At 41.0% G+C, this 20,323-nt stretch overlaps 1 protein-coding gene across 1 annotated transcript in view; it reads right to left on the bottom strand.

Annotated features, from left to right (window-relative positions):
- Positions 1-7,326: 7,326 nt before the first annotated feature.
- LOC125900229 (insulin-like growth factor-binding protein 2-B) overlaps positions 7,327-20,323 on the bottom strand; it is a 31,715-nt gene continuing 18,718 nt past the window's right edge. The window contains exons 2-4 of the mRNA XM_049595140.1: positions 19,217-19,368; positions 13,729-13,869; positions 7,327-9,826 (exon numbers count right to left, since the gene is read on the bottom strand). Coding sequence (XP_049451097.1) covers positions 9,668-9,826; positions 13,729-13,869; positions 19,217-19,368 — 452 coding nt within the window. The 3' untranslated portion in view covers positions 7,327-9,667. The remainder of the gene's footprint in view (positions 9,827-13,728; positions 13,870-19,216; positions 19,369-20,323) is intronic.

The following is a 20,323-nucleotide window of genomic DNA, read 5'->3' on the forward strand; positions in this document are numbered from 1 at the left end:
AAAATTAAAGAGATTTGTGACATCAATTGATGCAAAAAGACAAACAACGGTGCAGAAATATTCACAGGAATGCAGGGAACTTAGTGTTTGATGCTCAAAATTTTTTTATGGCGGAGGACCCCAAAACCCCCATTTCATATGTGTGTCCCCCAGCGTTGAATCGAGACACAGGACTTTCACCCAGGAGACAGCTGTTCGTTTCCTGTGTGAAACCAAAATTGAAAATTGAGTTGTTGTTTTTTTTTAACTTTGTATACTTTATGTAACAACATCGCATTACACATTGTATCCTCATACAACAGTTCATATGATATTCTACAAATTAGCGCCCCAAAAATTATGTAAAATAAAGTTACAGAGGTTAGGTTTAGGCAAGTAAAATGTGGTTAGGTTTAGGAAAAGAATCATGTTGAGGATGTACCTTAAAATGACTCACGTTCACACAGTTGCGAATGCCTGTCTCCTGGGGAAAGTCCAGGGGAAAAGTTTTGTGTTTTGTGTCCCATCCACTGCCCCAACCTGCCTACTAATAGGACCTCTCTGGACTGCTTCCATTTTTTTTCCTGTCAGCGCATTCGTCATGCGATAAGAGCCTTGCAAATTACGTGGGTCATATACAAATTACTGGCTCAGGATTACATGCGATGGGTACGAATTTTGGTGCATTACTTTTGGTAGCAAAATTACTAACGGTGCATAAGAACAGCCTGTGTTACGTGACGTGATATGAATTTTTGTGACGTAGTTATGTCAAGTTGCAATGTACTTTCGTCCTGTATGATCTTTTACTAAACCTAACCCATTTTTTTTAGTAGATGTGGTAGGTGTACTACTAGGTAGATAGGTAGATTATAGAGGAGGAAGTAGGTATACTCTTCTATGTATTCCAGTGTCTTTTCGGCTGATGGTGGGTACACTGTAAACAGCCAGAAACAAAGGTGGGTATACCCTGTAAACCAGTGTAAACCCTCCACTACACCACTGCTTAAAACTAATAAACTGTAACATTTCATGATGTTAGCCACATGTTTAAAACTGCAACCACTCATGTGTTAAAATTACGTGCTGGCACCTGGGGAAACAACTTGTTTACCGGGTGCCGGCACCTAATTTTAACACATAATACAACCACATAATGCGGTGTTAAGAGGTCCTTGTCATGTCGCCATTTCTTTGAGATCAGGTTGCTGAGAGGCAAGGTGTGAATAGATATGAGAGGGAGAAAAGTTGTAGTATAGATACACTGGTATTTATAGCAAGAATTGGCTCTTGATGGTACAGTAAGTTTAAGGTGAAGCTTTTTTTATATTCACACACCCACAGATGTCACAATGCTGTTACTAAAACAGTATGAGGCACAATAGGATCACCTGGCTAAGTAAAGTTTAAATACATATGATATCAGCTCTGTATCAGCAGTTTTTTTCAGGTTCAGCAGCACATACAGACTCTCATACAAATGATGATAAAAGAAAAACATGAAGGGATCTAAAAATCTGTGTGTGCATCTTTGCAGAGGGATGTCTGGTCATTTTTATTCCCTTGTGGATTCCAGGAAGTGACAGATTGGGACTTTTCGTTTTGGGGGGCACCAAAGTCTTTCCCTGGGGACCTCAGGACTTTGACCAGCTCCAGATGTGGGTGACTGAAGCAGGGCATTAAAGGGTGGAGGGCCCAGCAGTTCCTGTATAGTGAGGAGATCAAGGCTGCCGTAAAGGTTGTTGTGGTGTGTGTGTGTGTGTGTGTGTGTGTGTGTGTGTGTGTGTGTGTGTACACGCAGAAAGGAGGGCACAGACTTTGACTTCGGGGAGGAGGAAACATGTGTAGAAGATTTGATTTGTGAGGCAGTGAACATGACAATTACTATTTGCCTTCAAAGAAACTGACAACTGCACTTAGGACTTCAAAGCATTTATGCCCCTTTTATTACATAATTAGGCCAACAACATCGGATGGCTACATCTGACATCAACTCACGCACCTAACTCCATCCCAAACCCAGTCAAACTGCTGTGCCGTGCATCTCTGTGCCGCTCAGACCTCAAAAGTTTTGCACAAATGCTTTTGCGCACTCTTCCTCTTTGCTTTGCAATAATGTGATTAAACAAATGATCAGTGCTGTAAAATCACATGAACAGCTTTGGAGATGCTTTCACTTGCTTGTGCATCGATTTGCCTTTGGCTCATATCATTAAATGTGACTTTTAGAGACAATGATGGGGCATTTAAAGACATGAGTGTACAAATGGTATGCAGATGTTTACACTGCATAATTGGGATCTTTGCAAATCACTGCTTGTGCTCTGGTATAATACTATCTCTTAAAGAGCTAATGGTGGTTCTTTTCATCACCGGGATGGAGATGAAAGGAGATTCGAAAGAATGTACAGCGCTGGGGAGTAAATCACATGACTTAGTGGTGGAATCCTCCGATGCCGGTGGTAGTAGACGGCAGACAAGTGCCTGCTAGTTTTCATCCAAGCCCTTTCATCAAAGATGGACTTAGAGCCGGAATCCTAAATGGAAGGTTCTTCAGCGTGGATCGGATGTGACTGTGAGAACCACAACTGCATGCTAAGTAAACACATTTAGAGATTAAGATTTTACATCCTACAAACCATAAAAGGAACATCTGAAAGCATAGCTATAATTCTTGTTCTGGCTGCCATGCATTGCAATATCTCAGTCAAGGGCAAAGTTTTATATGTATTTCACTAATGATCTAGTTTTTTCTTAAAAAACTGCTTCATATCAGTAGGAAAAGAGATAAACGAGAGATTTAAAAAAGTATCTCATGAGAGATTTATAGTAATCTGACATTTGCAACTTTTTAAGCTTGTAGTTCTGGCATTAACTTTAAACTGTGCAAAGTAATTGCAGATCTCAGACTGCAGCTACATTGCTAAAAATAGGTCAGAATGTCCTTAACACAAGTGGCTACACAGGCTGTAAACAGACCCTCAGGTTAGACCAATTATTTGGAAGATAAAATGAAAGCAAACAGTAAATTCATAAACCAAACAGTCTGTTGTAAACATCCATCACAGGGTAAAGACCATTCTCCAGGTTCAACATTGAGCCGCCATTCCGGCTGTAGTCGTACCCACTCATGGTTCTTGCCAAGCCCCCAGGACCAGCGCTGGGCTTTGAAGCCAAGTTTACATAGTGGCCAAATGTGGAATTACAACTTTCGGGTCCATCACATGATGCCACTGATGCTCTATGGACTATGGACGGGGAAGATCTGGGTAATTTCAAACCGCAGAAATTTAGATTTGGCTTTTTGCACTGCTGAGCAACTTGCATAGGAATGAACAGGGCCCTGCCTGCAAAACTGTACCAGTTCTCTGTATAAATCCATAGTTCTTGCCCCGTCCAACTAATCTTAAGCGATGTCACTGTGCTCCGAGGCCTCAGCAATTCATTTGCTGAGCATAATATAATGTAACGTGAGAGAACTGATGGTCCGAACCAGTAGTGTAGTGGTAGTTGATAAGGTGAGCGTACTACTAGGTAGAAGGGTATGTTACAGAGGAGGAAGTAGGTATACTCTTCTATATATTCCAGTGTTTTTTTTGGCTAATAGGTGGGTGTACTGTAAATGGCCAGAAAAAGAGGTTGGTATGCTCTGTATACCTGCATATACCCTCAGGCCAAAACTACTACCCGAATTGTAATAAAGCTTCCTTTGTTATATAATGTATTTGCTTATAGTCTCTATTATGCCACGGATCTAGGCTAGACAAATACATATTAGCTTAAATGTATTAACTTATTCTTCTATTTTGCCACTTTTGTGAAGTGCAAATATGCATGTGCATAACCATGTGCAGAGATTTCCAGCACTGTTACTCTCTGACTATGGAGACTTCCCTCATCTCCAGGTCTGACAAGCCTCTGTTACACTGCATACTGTTGCATAGAGGTTTTCTTCTTTAATAAGTCTTTCTACAAAGCTGAAACAAAATATTTGGCTCCTTTGTCCATATTCACAGATAAATGTCTCTGCTATTGTACTTCCTCTAAACATTGGAGCACCATGTCATTTTAACAAAGATAAAACAACAATTATTTTGTTAACATTCAACAAGTACAGCTTCCGTGAGTCTTAGATGCAGACCCACCATCAACATATCAAGGGAAGTTGTTGAATGCTAACAAAAGAAATACTAGCCTGAAAGTAGGGCAGATCTTCGGGCTCTCCAGGCCAATACACGCACATGTGCGTTTGCACATACACATACACACACACAGACACAATCACGCAAGCACACACATACTCACCCCCACTCTTATTCCCACTGCTAAACTACCCTCCTCAGCCCATTGTGCCTGATCTATCAAACCCAAAACAAAAGACACTTGTTTTGATTTGTTTTCAGAAAAGGCCAGCTTCAAACTACCATTAAATGTGCTGAACAACCCGAGGACGCCCGAGATCCATGTGTGACACCAAGCCAAGCTGTCAAATTTTTAAAGCAAACTTGCTGCCAAAAACCCAGCATTAATAAGACAAAATAAAAAGAAAAAAAAAACAGTGTGTCACAAAAACTGAACAAAGCTGTAAAGCTGTAGTTGAAAGAGCGTTTCTGGGACTGGGGCTCAGCTAACTGGCTCACTGGCACATGTATAAGGTTACAAGGCCAAAGCCAGTCAGGAGTGGTCTCATATGATACACTTTTGGCCAGAACTTCAAAGAAGTCTTTCTTTACACCCATGTCTTGAATCATTTTGATTGCAAATCATTGGTGACCTTTGTTCGGGGACTTTTGAAAGCCTTGTGTGAAATGTACTTATAACATATAAAAACATTACATATGTCCTAACTGTTGCCTGTACAATCATATATCTCAATTTGTCAGTGAAGTCTATCAGACACCTCTTCTGCATTGAGTCCGATCAAGAGAATTACCACACATTTCTATTCCTTTTTAGTACTTCCTTAAAACAGCACTCACTTTATATGAAAATGTGAGAGTTATCAGTCATTCTCTTCCTAATGTGACTACACACTAAAAGATGAAGGGACAACATTCTGTGCAAAAATGCATCTCAAACATCAGCTGAAGCCACTTTAATAGAGGTTTTTGGAAGTGGGGTTGTATGAAGTTCTTAGTCATAGTGTATTACATACAGTAGATGTCAGCTGGCCCACCCCTAGTTTGGAGAAGCAGGCAGGACTTGGAAGTTAAGCAATGTGCTGCTGTGGACAGGGGGCAGCAACAAATGTATGTATGTATGTATTTTAACCACTTTTAGTCTAAGTGTATGCTAGTAAGAGTATTTTCATCACTTTACCCTCCCATGAGACAACCTGTTCCCATGGGGATGCCTTTTCCCCATCTCTGATCTTGTCAAAGCCAACAGACTCCATTTGCAAAAACAGTAATTTTGGCTTACCAAGCTTGGGAGCTGCTGGTCTTCTGCAGCCATGATCAGTTTGTCTGTGTTATTGTGTGACTTTGGCGTTTAAAAGGATAAGTTCAGTTTCACCAAAGTCCCACAATAACACAAACTGATTGACTGATGGGCAGTGGTAGCCCAGCAGCTTTGAAGCTTTGAAGAGAGCGATAGAGCTGTGAACATTTTTTAAATATAGCATACACTGAAATTGCTTTTGATTTCTTTTTTTACATAGGTGGCTAAAATAAGTTTTGCTGCTGCCCCTTTCCACAGTACATTGCTTAGCTTCCATGTTGGTACTCCTGCCTGCTTCTCCAAACTATGGGTGTGCCAACTGGCATCCACTGTAGGTAATGAACTGACTATGGATAAGTACCTCATACAATCCCACTTCAAAAGATCTGAACTATCCCTTTAAGGCTACTTTTAGTCAGCCAAATCGAGTGGGTATCTTGGGTGCCAGTGTGTAGGTTTATTGCCGGTGTTGTTTCCTCGCAACAAACCTACATGTGACTACTAGGATGGATCTCTGTGCCATGGCTCAGTGGAGACACAGAAGGACATACAATTTTTCCACTAAAAACACCTTACATTTCATACATCTTATTTTGGGTATCTGAAGCCTTATAGGAGCTTCAGCTGAACTTTAAAATGCATTTTTTTTTTTTTTTTTTTTTTTACATATGGCATGTGAGTACTGTAACAAATGTGACATGTTGACCTATCGTTTAAGTCAGTTTGGCCTAAAAGATGCACTCACATACATTTTGTTTCATGTCTGCATGAGGCTAGTTTCAGTTTATTTAGAATAACATCTATGCAGCTTTATTTCTGAACTCAGTCACATTTTAAAACCCCTTGGAGGTTGAGAGAATCATCATGTCACTGGGATTCATGAGAATGTCACCATCACTTTAACTCCACAAGGACCCGTTGACATGTCAGAAGGTTGCGAAACTATTGTTCTAAGTCACATGCAAGCAGTTGCAAATACTTCCATAATCGCAGCAGGAATAAAAATATATAACACAGCTTTTCAATAGTGCTGCATCTGCTGGATAATCAACTTACTGTGTGTTTTTATAGTGGCTGCGATAGATTACAGATACATTTTTGAAATAAGATAAAAACATTCCATGTCATCCATCACTCATGATAATGGGCTTGACTGTCGGGCAGAAACAGTGGATTGCTTACAGCTCATGGATGGCAGAGTTGTTCCAGCACAGGCTGCAAAAGTAAAACAATACTATACAAAGTTAGACACATTGTCACGATGGTCCCAATATCTAGTTTTGTCGGGGGAATTCAGAATCATTAATAGCGCCCCTATACAGTATCCTTTTGGTCACCTCTCTTTAGACCATGATCTGCAGCACAGCTATGTGTGTGTGTGTGTGTGTGTGTGTGTGTGTGTGTGTGTTTGGTGTGTGTCCCTGAGTGCATTTGCGTCCTCGGGTTGGTTTATTCATAGACACCTTTACCCACTTAGTATCACATTTGTCAATGTCAGCCCCCATCCTAATCCCTCCTTATGTCAACACTTCATTAGTAACCCCAGCAACACATGGGTACACACACACATACACACAGATACACACACACACATTCACATGCATGTCTGTGCACACAGCAGTGATAGGAGTGTTGATGTCACACAGCAGTTTCCATTGTTTTACCCTAAGTGCCATTTTTCTTTTGTGACACTTATTTGGAGTTGACAAGTGCTGATGGGAAAACTGCTGACAAACAACAACAACAAACTGCTGGGTGTGGATTCATACAAACACATGGATGGTGTCAGATTTTACATCTTGAGTTAAGATGCAAAGAGCAAAGTTGAGTTTGATTAATTTAACAATGTAGGAAGCAAAGTTCACGCATCAACAGCGAACTTTTACAAGATGTAATCAGTGAAAAATATGACAGTGACAAAACTTTTAATTACCTGCTTGCAAAGTATTTAATCATAGAAACAAGGTTACACAATATCTTGGCACTAAAATGAGTTCTAGATTGTGCATACACATTTTTTGATATGTGAAAGGATTTCAAGGAGCACCTGTTAAGTCTTTAACCTCAGCTCAAGTACACAAAAGGCATGTCTGCCTGAAGTACATGTTCATTGGCATAACATCAAATCTGGCACGATTCACAGTTTTAGGTTGGAAAATCTGGATTTCTAGGTTAATCTGATAATAATCACACCACTGATAAATATAGATTAAGCCAAAATGCTATTTTTCATAGTCCAGGTGATATGTAATACATTTGAGGTAATATGTTCATTTTTTCATGAAAGATTAAAACTTGGTACACTTGTATTGACTAGAAATCATTTATTGTGTGTCATCATGTTTAGATCATGGAATATGATGTAAATAACATTATTCAGTTATGGCGCATAGCTAAGTGTGTGCCATGGCTACCATGAGGCACTTCTACAGTGGCTTCATATTTGAAAATTTCAGGGCCTCAAACAGTACAAGTGTACCAAGTTCCATGTTTTCATGAAAAAGTCAACATAATATTCACATGTCATCTGGACTTTTCTGGATTACTGGGCAGATGTCACATTGTCACTGTAAAACAAATACAAAATCACAACAGTTACTAAGATAGTATATAAGTCCTTTGAATTCAAATAAAAGCCGTAGTAGGTTAAACCTCAAAGCTGCACATATTAACATTTTTCTGCAAACAATAGATCAAATGATAATGTGTAATGTGAAACAGGTTGCTTATAGAGACAAACCAACAGATAATTATCACCCAACTCTGCAGTTACTCTCAGCCTTAGAGAGCATTTAGCCTCTTATAGCTCATTGCAATTTTCATGTTTTGGTGCAGTGTCACTGCTGTCCTACCATAACCTACCAGCTAGCTCTCATTACCAGGTTGTCAATACCAACACTTTCTCATGCCCCTTGGCTATGATCATAACGCCAAAGGCAACCTTTTATGTAATTATGAGACGTACCGGGGCTTTCAACTAATGCTGCAAACCCATTTGTGACAATACTTGATGCTAAGAGTAACTCATGTAGTATAAAGAGTGAGAAAATTCATGTAGGGTGGCAGGGAGGGGAGGTGGATGGGTTCAAAAAACAGACTCATATGTCACTATTTGCTGTCCCGTGTAAAAGCGAAAGTTACCTCTCTGTTAACATGATGGTAAGTAATTTACATCCGGTTGTGTCGTATTGATGTCACTCACATGACATATCAATGTCATGTTTTGTTATGTACAAAACACTTATCTCAACTGAAAACACAATCTTTTTTCTAAAGCAAACCCAGTAGTTTTGTTGCTTAAACTTAACTGCGACCATTTCACAATGATAACCATGTTTTTCAATGTGTTTTGGTTGTGTGTCACATTAATATGCTAAAGAGTGCCCTGTGCCTCACTATGAGACGCCGGGGGCTTGACAAAGCACCAGTATTTGACAGCCTGGAAATGAAACAGATTGAGCATACCCACTGCACCATTTTAACCCACTGTACTTTACGCTAGATACACAGCACCAAATGGCAGACAAAGTTAGCAACCACAGTGGGGCATTTAGCAGCTAAATAGACAGATTTTTTTCCTCATGAGTTGGTGGAGATCAAAATAGAGCTAAAACTAGAGTGAATATTGGACTTACTTTTGTCAGGGGGTCAAAAACACAACTAAAAATGATTCTAATCTTACTCTGCGTCAGTTGTAATAGGCAGTTGTTTGTGGACGCATTTGGCACAAGTCATAAGGATCAGACTGGCAGATGCATTTATAGTTTAAGTCAACCCCACATAAACTGTCCTGCTGTTGTAAATGCATAAAAACTTAGTAGCGGACCAAATGGTATTAATCCACAGCTAAAAATATCCCCAACAAATAAACTATGTACTTAAAATGGGGAGTAACATATGCTGAAAACTACAATGCCCAGCTTTTTCAGGACATTGAAAAGAATAAAAAGAACCCATAAATTTGTGCCCCCTTTTTAAGAGTTACAGCCCCACATACCAGCTAGGGAACCTGGAAAGCATTTAGAATGGTTTGTCTCTTTATATGAGATGTGCTGACAAAGAGTAAAAATTATCCCTTAGTTCAGTCAATATTTTAACCTTAAACCTGGTGCAAATTAAAAAAAGAGACAAAAACATTCAACTACAGCAACTTCTTTACATGTTGATAGTATAACCATAATCATGGAAAAATCCTCTCAGATTTAGAATTTTTAAGACCCAACCATGTCATAGGATCTGCTGGATTGTGCTATTGATACACTGCTGCAGTGGGCATCGCTCTGAGCTCCTCCTGAAACTGGTTACAGTTTGGATCCCCTCTGACTTTAGGCGTTGCTGGAATCTGGACCCCGGTTAATGGGTTAACACACCAGCACTCGCCCCGCTGGCCGTGGGTGGACATGTTGCACTGGAGAGAAGGAAGAAAAACACAAAATAGACAAGTTAGAAAACACTGGAAAAAAAGAGGGAGGGGTAAAGAGACACAGTGGGAAGTGGGGGGTGTGTTAATGAAGCATGGCGTACGGTGGCTTGAGATGTGTGTGTGTGTGTGTACTTGTGGATCTTCTGGTGGCGGGGGGCCATTGGATGAGAGTGAGGGCAATGGTTTGGGTGGGACAACACTCACCCAATAACAGCCCATCCTCAGTTCATGCCCCCTACTCACAACCCACAACCCATCCATAGACACACATGCCATCACAGACACACACACACACACACACACACACACACACAAGCATGCCAGTAGACCAGCCCCCCCCCCACGGAGCCCCCCTCTACTCAGAAATGAGGTCGTAATTGAAGTGGACACAGTTCACGCCGCGCACACGGGGCGGCCGTGGAGGGGACGTCGAAAAGAATGAAGAGCTGGGGGGGAAGAAAAGACTTTCCATTTTCTTCCTTCGATGAGAAAGAACAAAAAAAGTGACAGTTACAGTAATTACCCCGCGACAAGGAGGGACAACTCCAAAAGGGAGCCGAGTGTTGAGGAGGTACAGTGTTCCTCCCTGGGAACCGAGGACTCCGGTCCGAAACAATGCTGTTGTTTGTGACCAGTGATGAAAATTGGCTGAGTGGTTGAGAGCCCTGCTTTAGGAAACTGTGGCGCCTATTCAAATCTTCTTTTCTGCTCTACTATCCTCGTAAGAAAACACTGGATATGTGACCTTGTTTGTCCTCCTCTGTCTGATTTCTATGGATGAGCAGAATTCAAATTCAAGCCCCCGGTCGGAAGCACAGTTCGTTCCTCGGCTTAACAAAAGTCTTCCCATGAAGTACGCCAAACAGTTTTATTGCCTTGTAACCTTGAGCTCAGAAGCTGTTGCCTCATTCATGATGACAACATCTCCGCACGCATTTGTGTGTGTGTGCATGCATGTGTGTGTGTCTAAAAGCAGTGTGTTAAGAGGAGGGTGTGTGTGCGTGTATAGAAAAAAGGGGGGTTGTGTGGAGAGTGGTGGCAGGTGGGAGTGAGGGGGAGGTTATATTTTTTTTTTGCCAGGGTGATTTTGCCAGGCTGCTACAAGAGAGTTTCTGTGTGTGTATGCATGTGTGTGTGTGTGTGTGTGTGTGTGTGTTGGTATGAAAGAGAAGAGAGGGGAAATCCAAGGGAGACCTTCACAAAATGATACAGGATGAGTGCGTGTGAGATGTGAGGTGAAAGCAACAAACTACAAAGGGAGAGAAACTGGTGATCAAGTTTGACCAGACTAAAACATGTTACACATGTAGGCACACACACTGATCACAACAGAAGCTTTCTCCATCATCAAAGTCAGTGAATCCCACAGAGCAGAAAACGTCTGCTGCGCCGCTCTGTATGGGCTGAAACACTTAAACATGTCATGACCCTGGCCCAAACCTTAATGAGTGATGTCACAGCAGGTGTTTTGACTTTGACAGCGAATGAAAAACACCTGCTGTGACATCACTGATTGAGGTGTGGCCAGTATTGTGTATAGTGTATTCACCGTGCGTTTTGGTGTTTACAATACAATACATTAGCTCACTGTAGACTTGATATGAAAGAATAATAATATGAATTGCAAGAGGGTTCCTGGTTCGAACCAAGGGTGGGGGTCAGAACCCAGGGTGGGGGAGCCCTTCTGTGCGGAGTTTCATGTTCTCCCCATGTCAGCATGGTTTTTCTCGGGGTGCCCGGACTTCCTCTCACAGTTAAAAGACATGCAGGTTAGGTTAATTGATGACTCTAAATTGCCCGTAGGTATGAATGTGAACATGGATGGTTGTCTGTCTCTATGTGTTACCCCTGCAATAGTCTGGCGACCTGTCCAGGGTGTTTTATAGGTTTTTAAATGGGCAACACTTTTCTAAAATTCTGCCTGACATTTTATTTCTGATATCTCTGGAAATCCTGGAACCTTTAACAAAACAAACTATTCTGATATCAAAATGAATATGGAAAAAATATATATACTTTTACCCAGAAGACAATGTGGATTATTATTGTCATTTATAGTTGGATACAGAACAGTAATTGTGTTCATATAGGCCAGATTAGATAACAGACTCAGTAAAGAGGAAGATTTAAAGGAACCACACACTCCTGAATGTTATTAACTACATGAACAGGCAATGTTTTCACCCAACTGCACATGGACGATTAACCAACTAGAAAGCAATGGGGCAAAAGTGAGCTGCTGGGCCCCTGCTGGCTAAATGTAGATTTAAACACAGGGACTCTCTTCAAGACAGGGCCTCAAGATGTATTAAAGCACGACCTTTAGGTCTTTATTGGTGTGGAGCTTTTTGGACCCCTGGAGTTCTGGGGCCCTTCTGGCAGTTGCCTGCTTTGTTGCAATTTTTCATCAGATGAATGGCTAAAAGCAAGGTATATATTTACACCACTCAGCCACAGTATTAAAACCACTGACAGGTGAAGAGATTAACGTTTATCATCTCATAAAACTGAGTGTTTGCTGGGAAACCTTGAGTACTGGCATTTATGTGAGTGCCACTTGACATGCACCACCCACCCAAATACTGTTGCAGACCAGTACACCTCCTCATTGCAACGGCACTATCTGATAGCAGTGACAATGCACCATGCCACACCACAAAAACTGCTCAGAAATGGTCCAAGGTAAGTGACGAAGAGCTCAAGACATCAACCTGGCATTCAAATGACCAGATCCCAAACTGATTGAGTATCCACTGGACATGGTGGTATCCCATCTTGCAACTCCACAGGTCTCAAAAGATTCTGCCTCCAATCCCCGGTGCCAGACACCACAGGACTTTGCCAGAGCTTGTGTCCATGCCATGACAGGTCAGAGGCCCCACCATAGATCAGACTTGGCTCTGACCTGTGGAGGCATGGACACAGGACCTCTGTGGCATCAATGTGTCCCATGGATGCTTGGGATCTGGGGATTTCGGAGGCCAGGTTGATGCCTTGAGCTCTTTATCATGTTCCCCATGCCATTCCCAAGCACTTTTTACAGTGTGGCATAGCGCATTGTCCTGCTGGGGGTGGAGGGGTGGCACTGCCATTGGGGAGGTTATCCCCTCATTTCCACCAGGGGATGAACTTGGTCTGCAACAGTGTTTGAGTGGGTGGTGCATGTCAGGACCCAAGGTTTCCCAGGAAAACTAAGCAACTTGAGATATTTAAGAATGTGAGGACTGTGCAAGCTGTCTTCTTCAACAGGAAACAGGGTTTGATATTTAACTATTCTTACACATGTAAACCTCTCCTGTTGATCTTTGCCTACAAGACATAAGTTTGTTATTTACTATATTTGTGTTGTTGTTGGTTTTTTTCCTTGTTTTTTTTATATTTTCCAGTCTTGTTTGGCAGGTGATCCTGTCCTCTTAACTGCACTGGGTGCATTTTTTTATTAAACAAATATTTTAAACATAGATTATTTTTTAAAGACATGTATAGCAGATTTTTTTTAACAATGTATCATCAATGCTTCAATGCAAAAATGCTTCAAATGTTTACCTAAAGTGTGTGGTTCAATTTGCTGTTCATGGTGTTGGGTGATGTCATTAGCTTTGTGCCTACATACATACATACACCTTGCCTTTTGTCATGTTTACCATGTTTTTCAATGATGAAGCTGCCATGTTCAGTCTAATACAGTTTGAGAGCTTCTAATATGATGATTCACTCAAAGAAAGTTTGTTCAAATTTGAAGATTAATTAGCGGACACTATACATTCAGCCAGTCACAATGTTCTTACTCAGTAAACAGTGTGTGTGTGTGTGTGTGTGTGTGTGTGTGTGTGTTCAGGTACAGTAGAATGATGTGATGTAAGACCAGTGCTCTGTCCATGCCTCACCTGTTTGAGATTGTACAGTCCATGTCTGTCGCAGTTTGGAAATTTGAGTTCATACAGGTTCTCCAGCGGGCCTCTATTGTCCTCAGAGGTCATTTTGGAGATCTCCTCTAAGACCTGGTCCAGCTCCTGCTGACAGGCACTCTGAAAGGACGAGCAAAGGGGAAATTAATAACACCAAAACTAGTAATAACTATGAAGCACTTATTGGAGCAGACATAAATATATTCACAGAAGAAAAACTACTTCAAGTCAGTTAAATATAATCACCAAGAGAGAAGAAATAGAGTAAGTATACAGTAAGTTTGGCTTAAGTTTGAGGCCAAGGAATGTGCTCTGTCCAAGAAAAAGAATGGAGAAATAAAATACTTCTGTGTGTCTTGTAAAAATGTCACAAATACACACATTTATAGCTAACATTTTTATGAGGTGCAGTTAGGCGAGCAGAAAGTTCAGCCAATATTATTGATGTGAGTCTGGTGGAGTGGAACAGGAGTGGCTAGACTGCTCCACTCAGCAGGTGGCCACGGCCACACACACACACACACACACACACACACACACACACACACACACACACACACACACACACACACACACACACACGCAGACCTGTGCAGACACATGTTCATACACCTACATAAATACAGTGCACCCTATTTCTGCTGCATGGATGTGCACACACACACTTATCATGTATAGTATCCATGTGTACCTGCACACATATATACACACACTCACTTTACTGTAACACAGAGAGATCAGGCTGCCAGTGGGATCAAAGAGGTCCAGTCTTATGATTAGTTGGCTGAAGATGAGAGAAAAGGGCAGGAGGAGGTGAAGTCTGCCATGAACCTTATCAGACATCTGAACATATGGATGAAAAGTACTCTGTCTTTTTTCTTTCTCTCTGGTTCTCTTATACAATTTCTCTCTACAGCCTTTGATTCCTCCTCTCTCTCCCTCTGTTATAATGAAGACACATATAAACCTACACCTCAGGACATGTATCCTCTAGTTTCCCTGCCGTCTTACTGCTCTCATATATTAAAGGATAGATTCAGGCCATTTTATGTCATATAATACTCACATGCTATATATACATTCAAAGAGTTATTGACTGCTGTAGGCTAATTACTCCTTCTTTCCATACTGGCCTTGAAGGGATCCCTTCATAAATATGTCTATACTGTAAGAAATAGGGAACAAACTCAACAGTCCTCACTCCAAGCAAAAATACATTGTAAGGTTCAGCTAAAGCTGAGGCATTAGCAGGCTGAATTAGCCGACTTGAGGGAATATCTTTAAAGTTTTAGTCCTTTTACTACAATATTTCATCTTTGTGTCTCTACACACAGTGTTTCCTTGCTGCAAGCAAATAAATTTGTCTCACATGCTGAAGTCACATATTAGTTGCCCAGTTGCCAGAAGAGAATGTCGGAATTGCACATTCGTACAAAACTTGGGTATGGTACCTTTCTGTGTTTTACAATTGTATCAACATTTCTAAAATGATGTAGTTCTGATTACATGCATATGAGCTGAATTTGTCACTAGCCTTTTTTACACTGCCTCTTCAAGTCAGGAATTTCACGCTGTTGTGCCGCCTCGCCGTTCTGTATAAAAGTAACAATCACGAAATGGGGGGACAGAGTTGTCTCACCTTTGAGGCAGCATCTGAGGTAGTAACAATGCCTAAATGATGTCTGCATAAACAGGACAGCCAGCAGGACAGGATCATGGGCAGCATGGGTGTGAGGTTGCATGTGGATCATAGCGGGAGATTTAAGAAGTAGTTGTTGGCAGTTAGCAGCTAACTCAAAGAAGAACAGTAGCTGAAAATGTAAATTGGGAAAGCAGGTCTGGGAGCTCCTTACCCTCCGAGCAGAGAGCAAGATCAGCAAGTAAAACAGGAACGGTAAGTGACGGTTATTGCCATGTTAATTCCATTGTTATTGCTTATAAAGTGCTGCTGGGGTGTATGCTAATATGCCATACTAGAAGCTGACGTTGATGTGTCACATGCTACGCCCATCACACTTCTTTTGATTCTGCGATCATGCTATCTAAACTCACACACTGGAGCGACATGATGCGGTCATCATTGGTTCTGTGTAAAAATGCAAAGGCAGCATGCAAAAGGGACAGTGCAGTGGCCCTGTAGCAACATCAATGTGTAAAAAGGGCTACTGGGACATAGAAAGGATGGCGGATAGCGTGACGCCTGGGCGAGATAGCTGCCAAGCTGCAGAACACTGCAACCCACTGTTCAAGATCAATATACACCAAAACCACTTGTTTTTAGCTACACAATGGCAGCAGTTCCAGCCGTGGCTTTGCCACCAAAAACAGATTTTTTTAAGCCCAGATATGATACTTTCCTAACCATAACCAAGTGGCTACTGTGCCTAGATATAACTACACTTTAATCACAGCAGTGTTTAAACATAAAGAAACATACAGTTTCAGCAGATATGCTACTCAATAATGCACAAGTGTTACATATTCATAGTTTGCAGCACAAACATATGCCAACATTTATTCTTGCCATTGGGTTGGTCTGACTGCGCCTTTACAGTGTAGTTTTGCTATGATGTGGTCTGACCAGATTTTGGCAGTAATTAGCATGGGTTGGGCTGGAAGCATAAACTGCAGGAGCTAGTATGGCTAGTGGGCTAACAGCAAAATTCAACCAAGTTGTAAGTTATACAGCTTCTACAGCACTTTACAGTATTGTCATTAGTCAGTGTGATTAAGCATGCACTTACTGCAGCCAGTCACATGTCCTCATTATTCTCTGCAACTTGCATTATTTTGACAAGGATGTAAACTCCATTCTTCGAATGAGAGGTCACTTGACAATAGAAAGCGTCACAATTTGCATGTCAAAGTTCAATCAGTTTTGAACTCATCAAGTGCATGATCAGAAAAGTTTTTGAGTCAAAGATTAAGAAAAAAAAAGAAGTCAAAATCAAGGCAACTGATGTTACAGGGTCTTGGTGTGAAAATAATAATATAAATGTGATGCAAATGATACCTTTAATTATCTGAAACAAATGTGTTTATATTCAAGTAATAAAGGTTACAAATGTCACGCAACCCGTACTGACAGTGAAGCATGTATTTTGTGTACGGTATTTGACCTCACAGGAACACCCACAACGAAGTGCATCCATGCTTGACACCAGCTGTCTAAAGTTCCTCCCGCTGCCCAGCTGCACGACTCATTTTGCTGCATTCTCCCTTTTGTTGCTTCTAATGATCTTGACAATTGTTTTGTACCCTCCCGCTTATGATTTTTTGTTTTATTTTGTTTTGTTTTGCTGCAAGCGAGTGAGTTAAGTGAGGGAGAAAATGAGCAAAATGCACATAATTGTTTGCCATGTTGAGACATATATGGGCCTCCACATGCATAGCCCCTGGGCCCAAGCTCATTTGCATGAAACAGAAAGAATATCTGTGTTTGTATGCCACCCCATTAAGGATTTTCCAGGAATTGTTTTTTTTGCATTTGAGAGTGAAATGGTAAAGAATTCGGGGAAGGGGGGTATAATCTCTAGAATGCATTAAACCTCCAACAACACATTCCAGTGTACAATGTCTGATGTCACTTTGCATCATGCAGATGCTCACTATGAGCAATTATTGAAACTAAGGCAACTCTCCTTCTTAATGCAGCTAATGCTGCTTCAGTTTACGTCATACATACGGTGGTGCCCCAGAAACTTTTCATAGTGGTAGCCAGATGGGGTCACAGAAAATCCTGGGGTGGTACACCAAAACCAAAAGCCCTAACTGAAGTTCAAGAATTCTATTATCCTGTTGAAGTTTATATGCTAGTTGACAACTATGTCAATATGAGAGTAAAGAAATTGCATACTGATATACTTTGATTTCTTATTTTACAGTTAATGTTATCTAATGTGCATAGACTCATACCAGTACACTTAGCATTTCAAGTTCCACAACAGTCCTGTTATGTGTTATGCATCTATACATGTTAGGCAGTTCATTGTTCTTCAAATAGGCTGGTGGTGCTTTTCTTTTAACAGAAGACTACACAGCTTTAGTTTAAAGGAGTACATTGATTGTAAAGAACAAAACATTTACTGAAATCAAGCCTTCTCAAGTTTAGGTGAGACACGTGGGTACCCATAGAACCCATTATCTTACCCATACCCAGATATCTTGAAGCAAGAGTTCAAGGGACCCCTTTGAAAATGGCTGTGCCAGGTTTTCCCTTGCCAAAATTTACCCTAACTTTGGAGCAATATTTAGCCCCCTTGCTGACAAATTATGCCAGCATGGCTGACATCAATGGATGCCTTAAGTTGTCTAGTTTTACAAGATACCACTACCTTTTTGCTACCCTAAAACTGAACATGCCACAGTCTCTTAAAGACAGTAAGGTTGGCCTCCAATGGGGATGCCAGTGCATAAATAATAGAAAAATGTCCCAATCAATGCATAGAGGTAGTGCTGAAAAGTAGAAGGCCTTCACCATATTAGCCTAAGTGAGTTAAAAATGCAAGTCTTGCATTTTTGTAAGAAAGATATACACAAAGTAACATAGCATTTCCTTAATTGGATTTCATGTAACTTGATTATTACCATATAATCAACTCTGTTGCATGCTATTTTCTTATTTTGACAGTTTTTGCAATAGGCACAATTAAATGTATGAACAAATACATCCACACAACAGTTCTATGAAAGCACATAAATATCTGCTTGTATTAGTCATGTTGTGGGGACAAAAATCTGTCCAACCAATCATGTTACAGGGACTCGTTTCCTACATGGGGACAAAACTTGGCCCCACAGCCATAAAAGTTTAAGATTGAATCTTGGTTTTTGGTTAAAGTGAGGGTTAGGTTAAAATAAGAGTTGTGATTGGGCATGTGGCTGTTATGATTCAGGTTTGGGCAAATCACCTAGGGAATGAATGTAAGACAATGTGATGTGTTTTAAAAAGTGTGTCTGTGCACGTGCGTTTGTTTGTTTGAGTGAAAGAGTGCCCAGAGGAGGGCACCACTGTACCAGACAATGCTGCCCACGCAGCACATTGTTGACCATTTGTTACTGCCTGCTTTTGATAGGGAGACATCTCACTGCACTCCACCATACACAGCTACTGTTAGACTGCATGCAGAACATAAGCTGGAATCCAACAGTGGGGAAAAAGAAACCATTTTTAGGGAGCAAATAGTTTTTCTTCAGTATTCTGCTGCTGTGTCTGTATAACAAGATAGTAGGAGAACAGTTAAGTTAAAATAGTTTTGCGTGTAAGATTTATGATAACTACCAACTACTTTAGTATTTCAGCTCATAAATGGACTGGTGTCAGTTATGGGTCCATAAAGGCATAGGACACACAACCAGTGTGGTACTGTGTCGGTTTTACAACTTTGCTTTGAGTCACAGTAAGTAATAAGTTGTGGGGAAGTTGATCATGACTTGTCACTCAAAAAGTTGAAGGTTTAGATCTGACCTGTAGAACTTTCTGGGTTCGAGGGTCCTCTAGTTGATTCGTCTTCATCTTGGTGCCCACCCTTAGCACGTGTTGTTTCCTGGCCCACTCCTGCCAGAACCAAGCATCTGCAGTGGGTCTTCTGGTGAGTGGATTCTCAGTTCCGTGCACCTCTACAACCAAACAAACACACACTTAGACATAAAGTTTATCTGCAACATCTGTACATATACTGTAATCTGCCAAGGTTCTCAGAAACGCTTCTACTGAGACAACTGCTTGAGCATGAAAGTAATCCTGTGTCCTGTCTTCTAGGTATGTGATTAATGGACAGATGTTACACACGCACACAAAAAAACTGCCTCATCATCTCTGTTGCTTTCTAAAATCCTCACACACATTTATCTGCATGTATCTATTCTTTAATCACAAGCTGTTATTAAAAGCCAACATTTTACAGGCCCTTTTACAAGTCGTATTAGTCCTGGAATTAGAAGACAAAGTCATTTGGTGTCCTCGAGGCATCCTGTGTCCCTCATACCTCATGTCACTAATGTTATACTGGACAGTCAGGCCTTGCAATGGCTGTAATTACTATGGCGGCAGTGTGAACAGGCCCTCTAAGATCTTTTCTGTGAAATAGCAAAGTGCTACATCCAGCTCACTTGGGCGTATAATGCTGGGCTTATGACAAAGTTTGCACAGGTCTCCTCTGATCAGTGGGGTCAATCTGAGTGTGTTTCCTGCCAATGTTATACCAAAATCTGTTCGTCATTTGTTGGAGACAGAAGAGACAAAACACAAACAAGCTAACGAGTTAATTCAGAACAGACACAGACAAAGTATGATAGCAAAGTAATACAGGACACCAGTCCAAAAAATGAGAACTACTCTGCCACCAAAGACTGTGAAACACAAATACAAGGAGGGGTTAACACCGTATAGGCATTTACCAGCACACTCATGACAAGCCTAATGACCTGAGATCGTCTGACACATTTTAACAGGAAAGCAGTGACTGAATTAAAGACTTGAGCTCAACTGCTCGTCATTGGTGGTGAGTCCAGACTTATGAGGAAGCACTTCTGATTAAGGCTTTTCATGCTGAGTAAGGGTTTTTTGGTTGTC

This window comes from Epinephelus fuscoguttatus, linkage group LG13, assembly GCF_011397635.1.
Source record: "Epinephelus fuscoguttatus linkage group LG13, E.fuscoguttatus.final_Chr_v1".
In the NCBI taxonomy this organism is placed as follows: Eukaryota; Metazoa; Chordata; class Actinopteri; order Perciformes; family Serranidae; genus Epinephelus; species Epinephelus fuscoguttatus.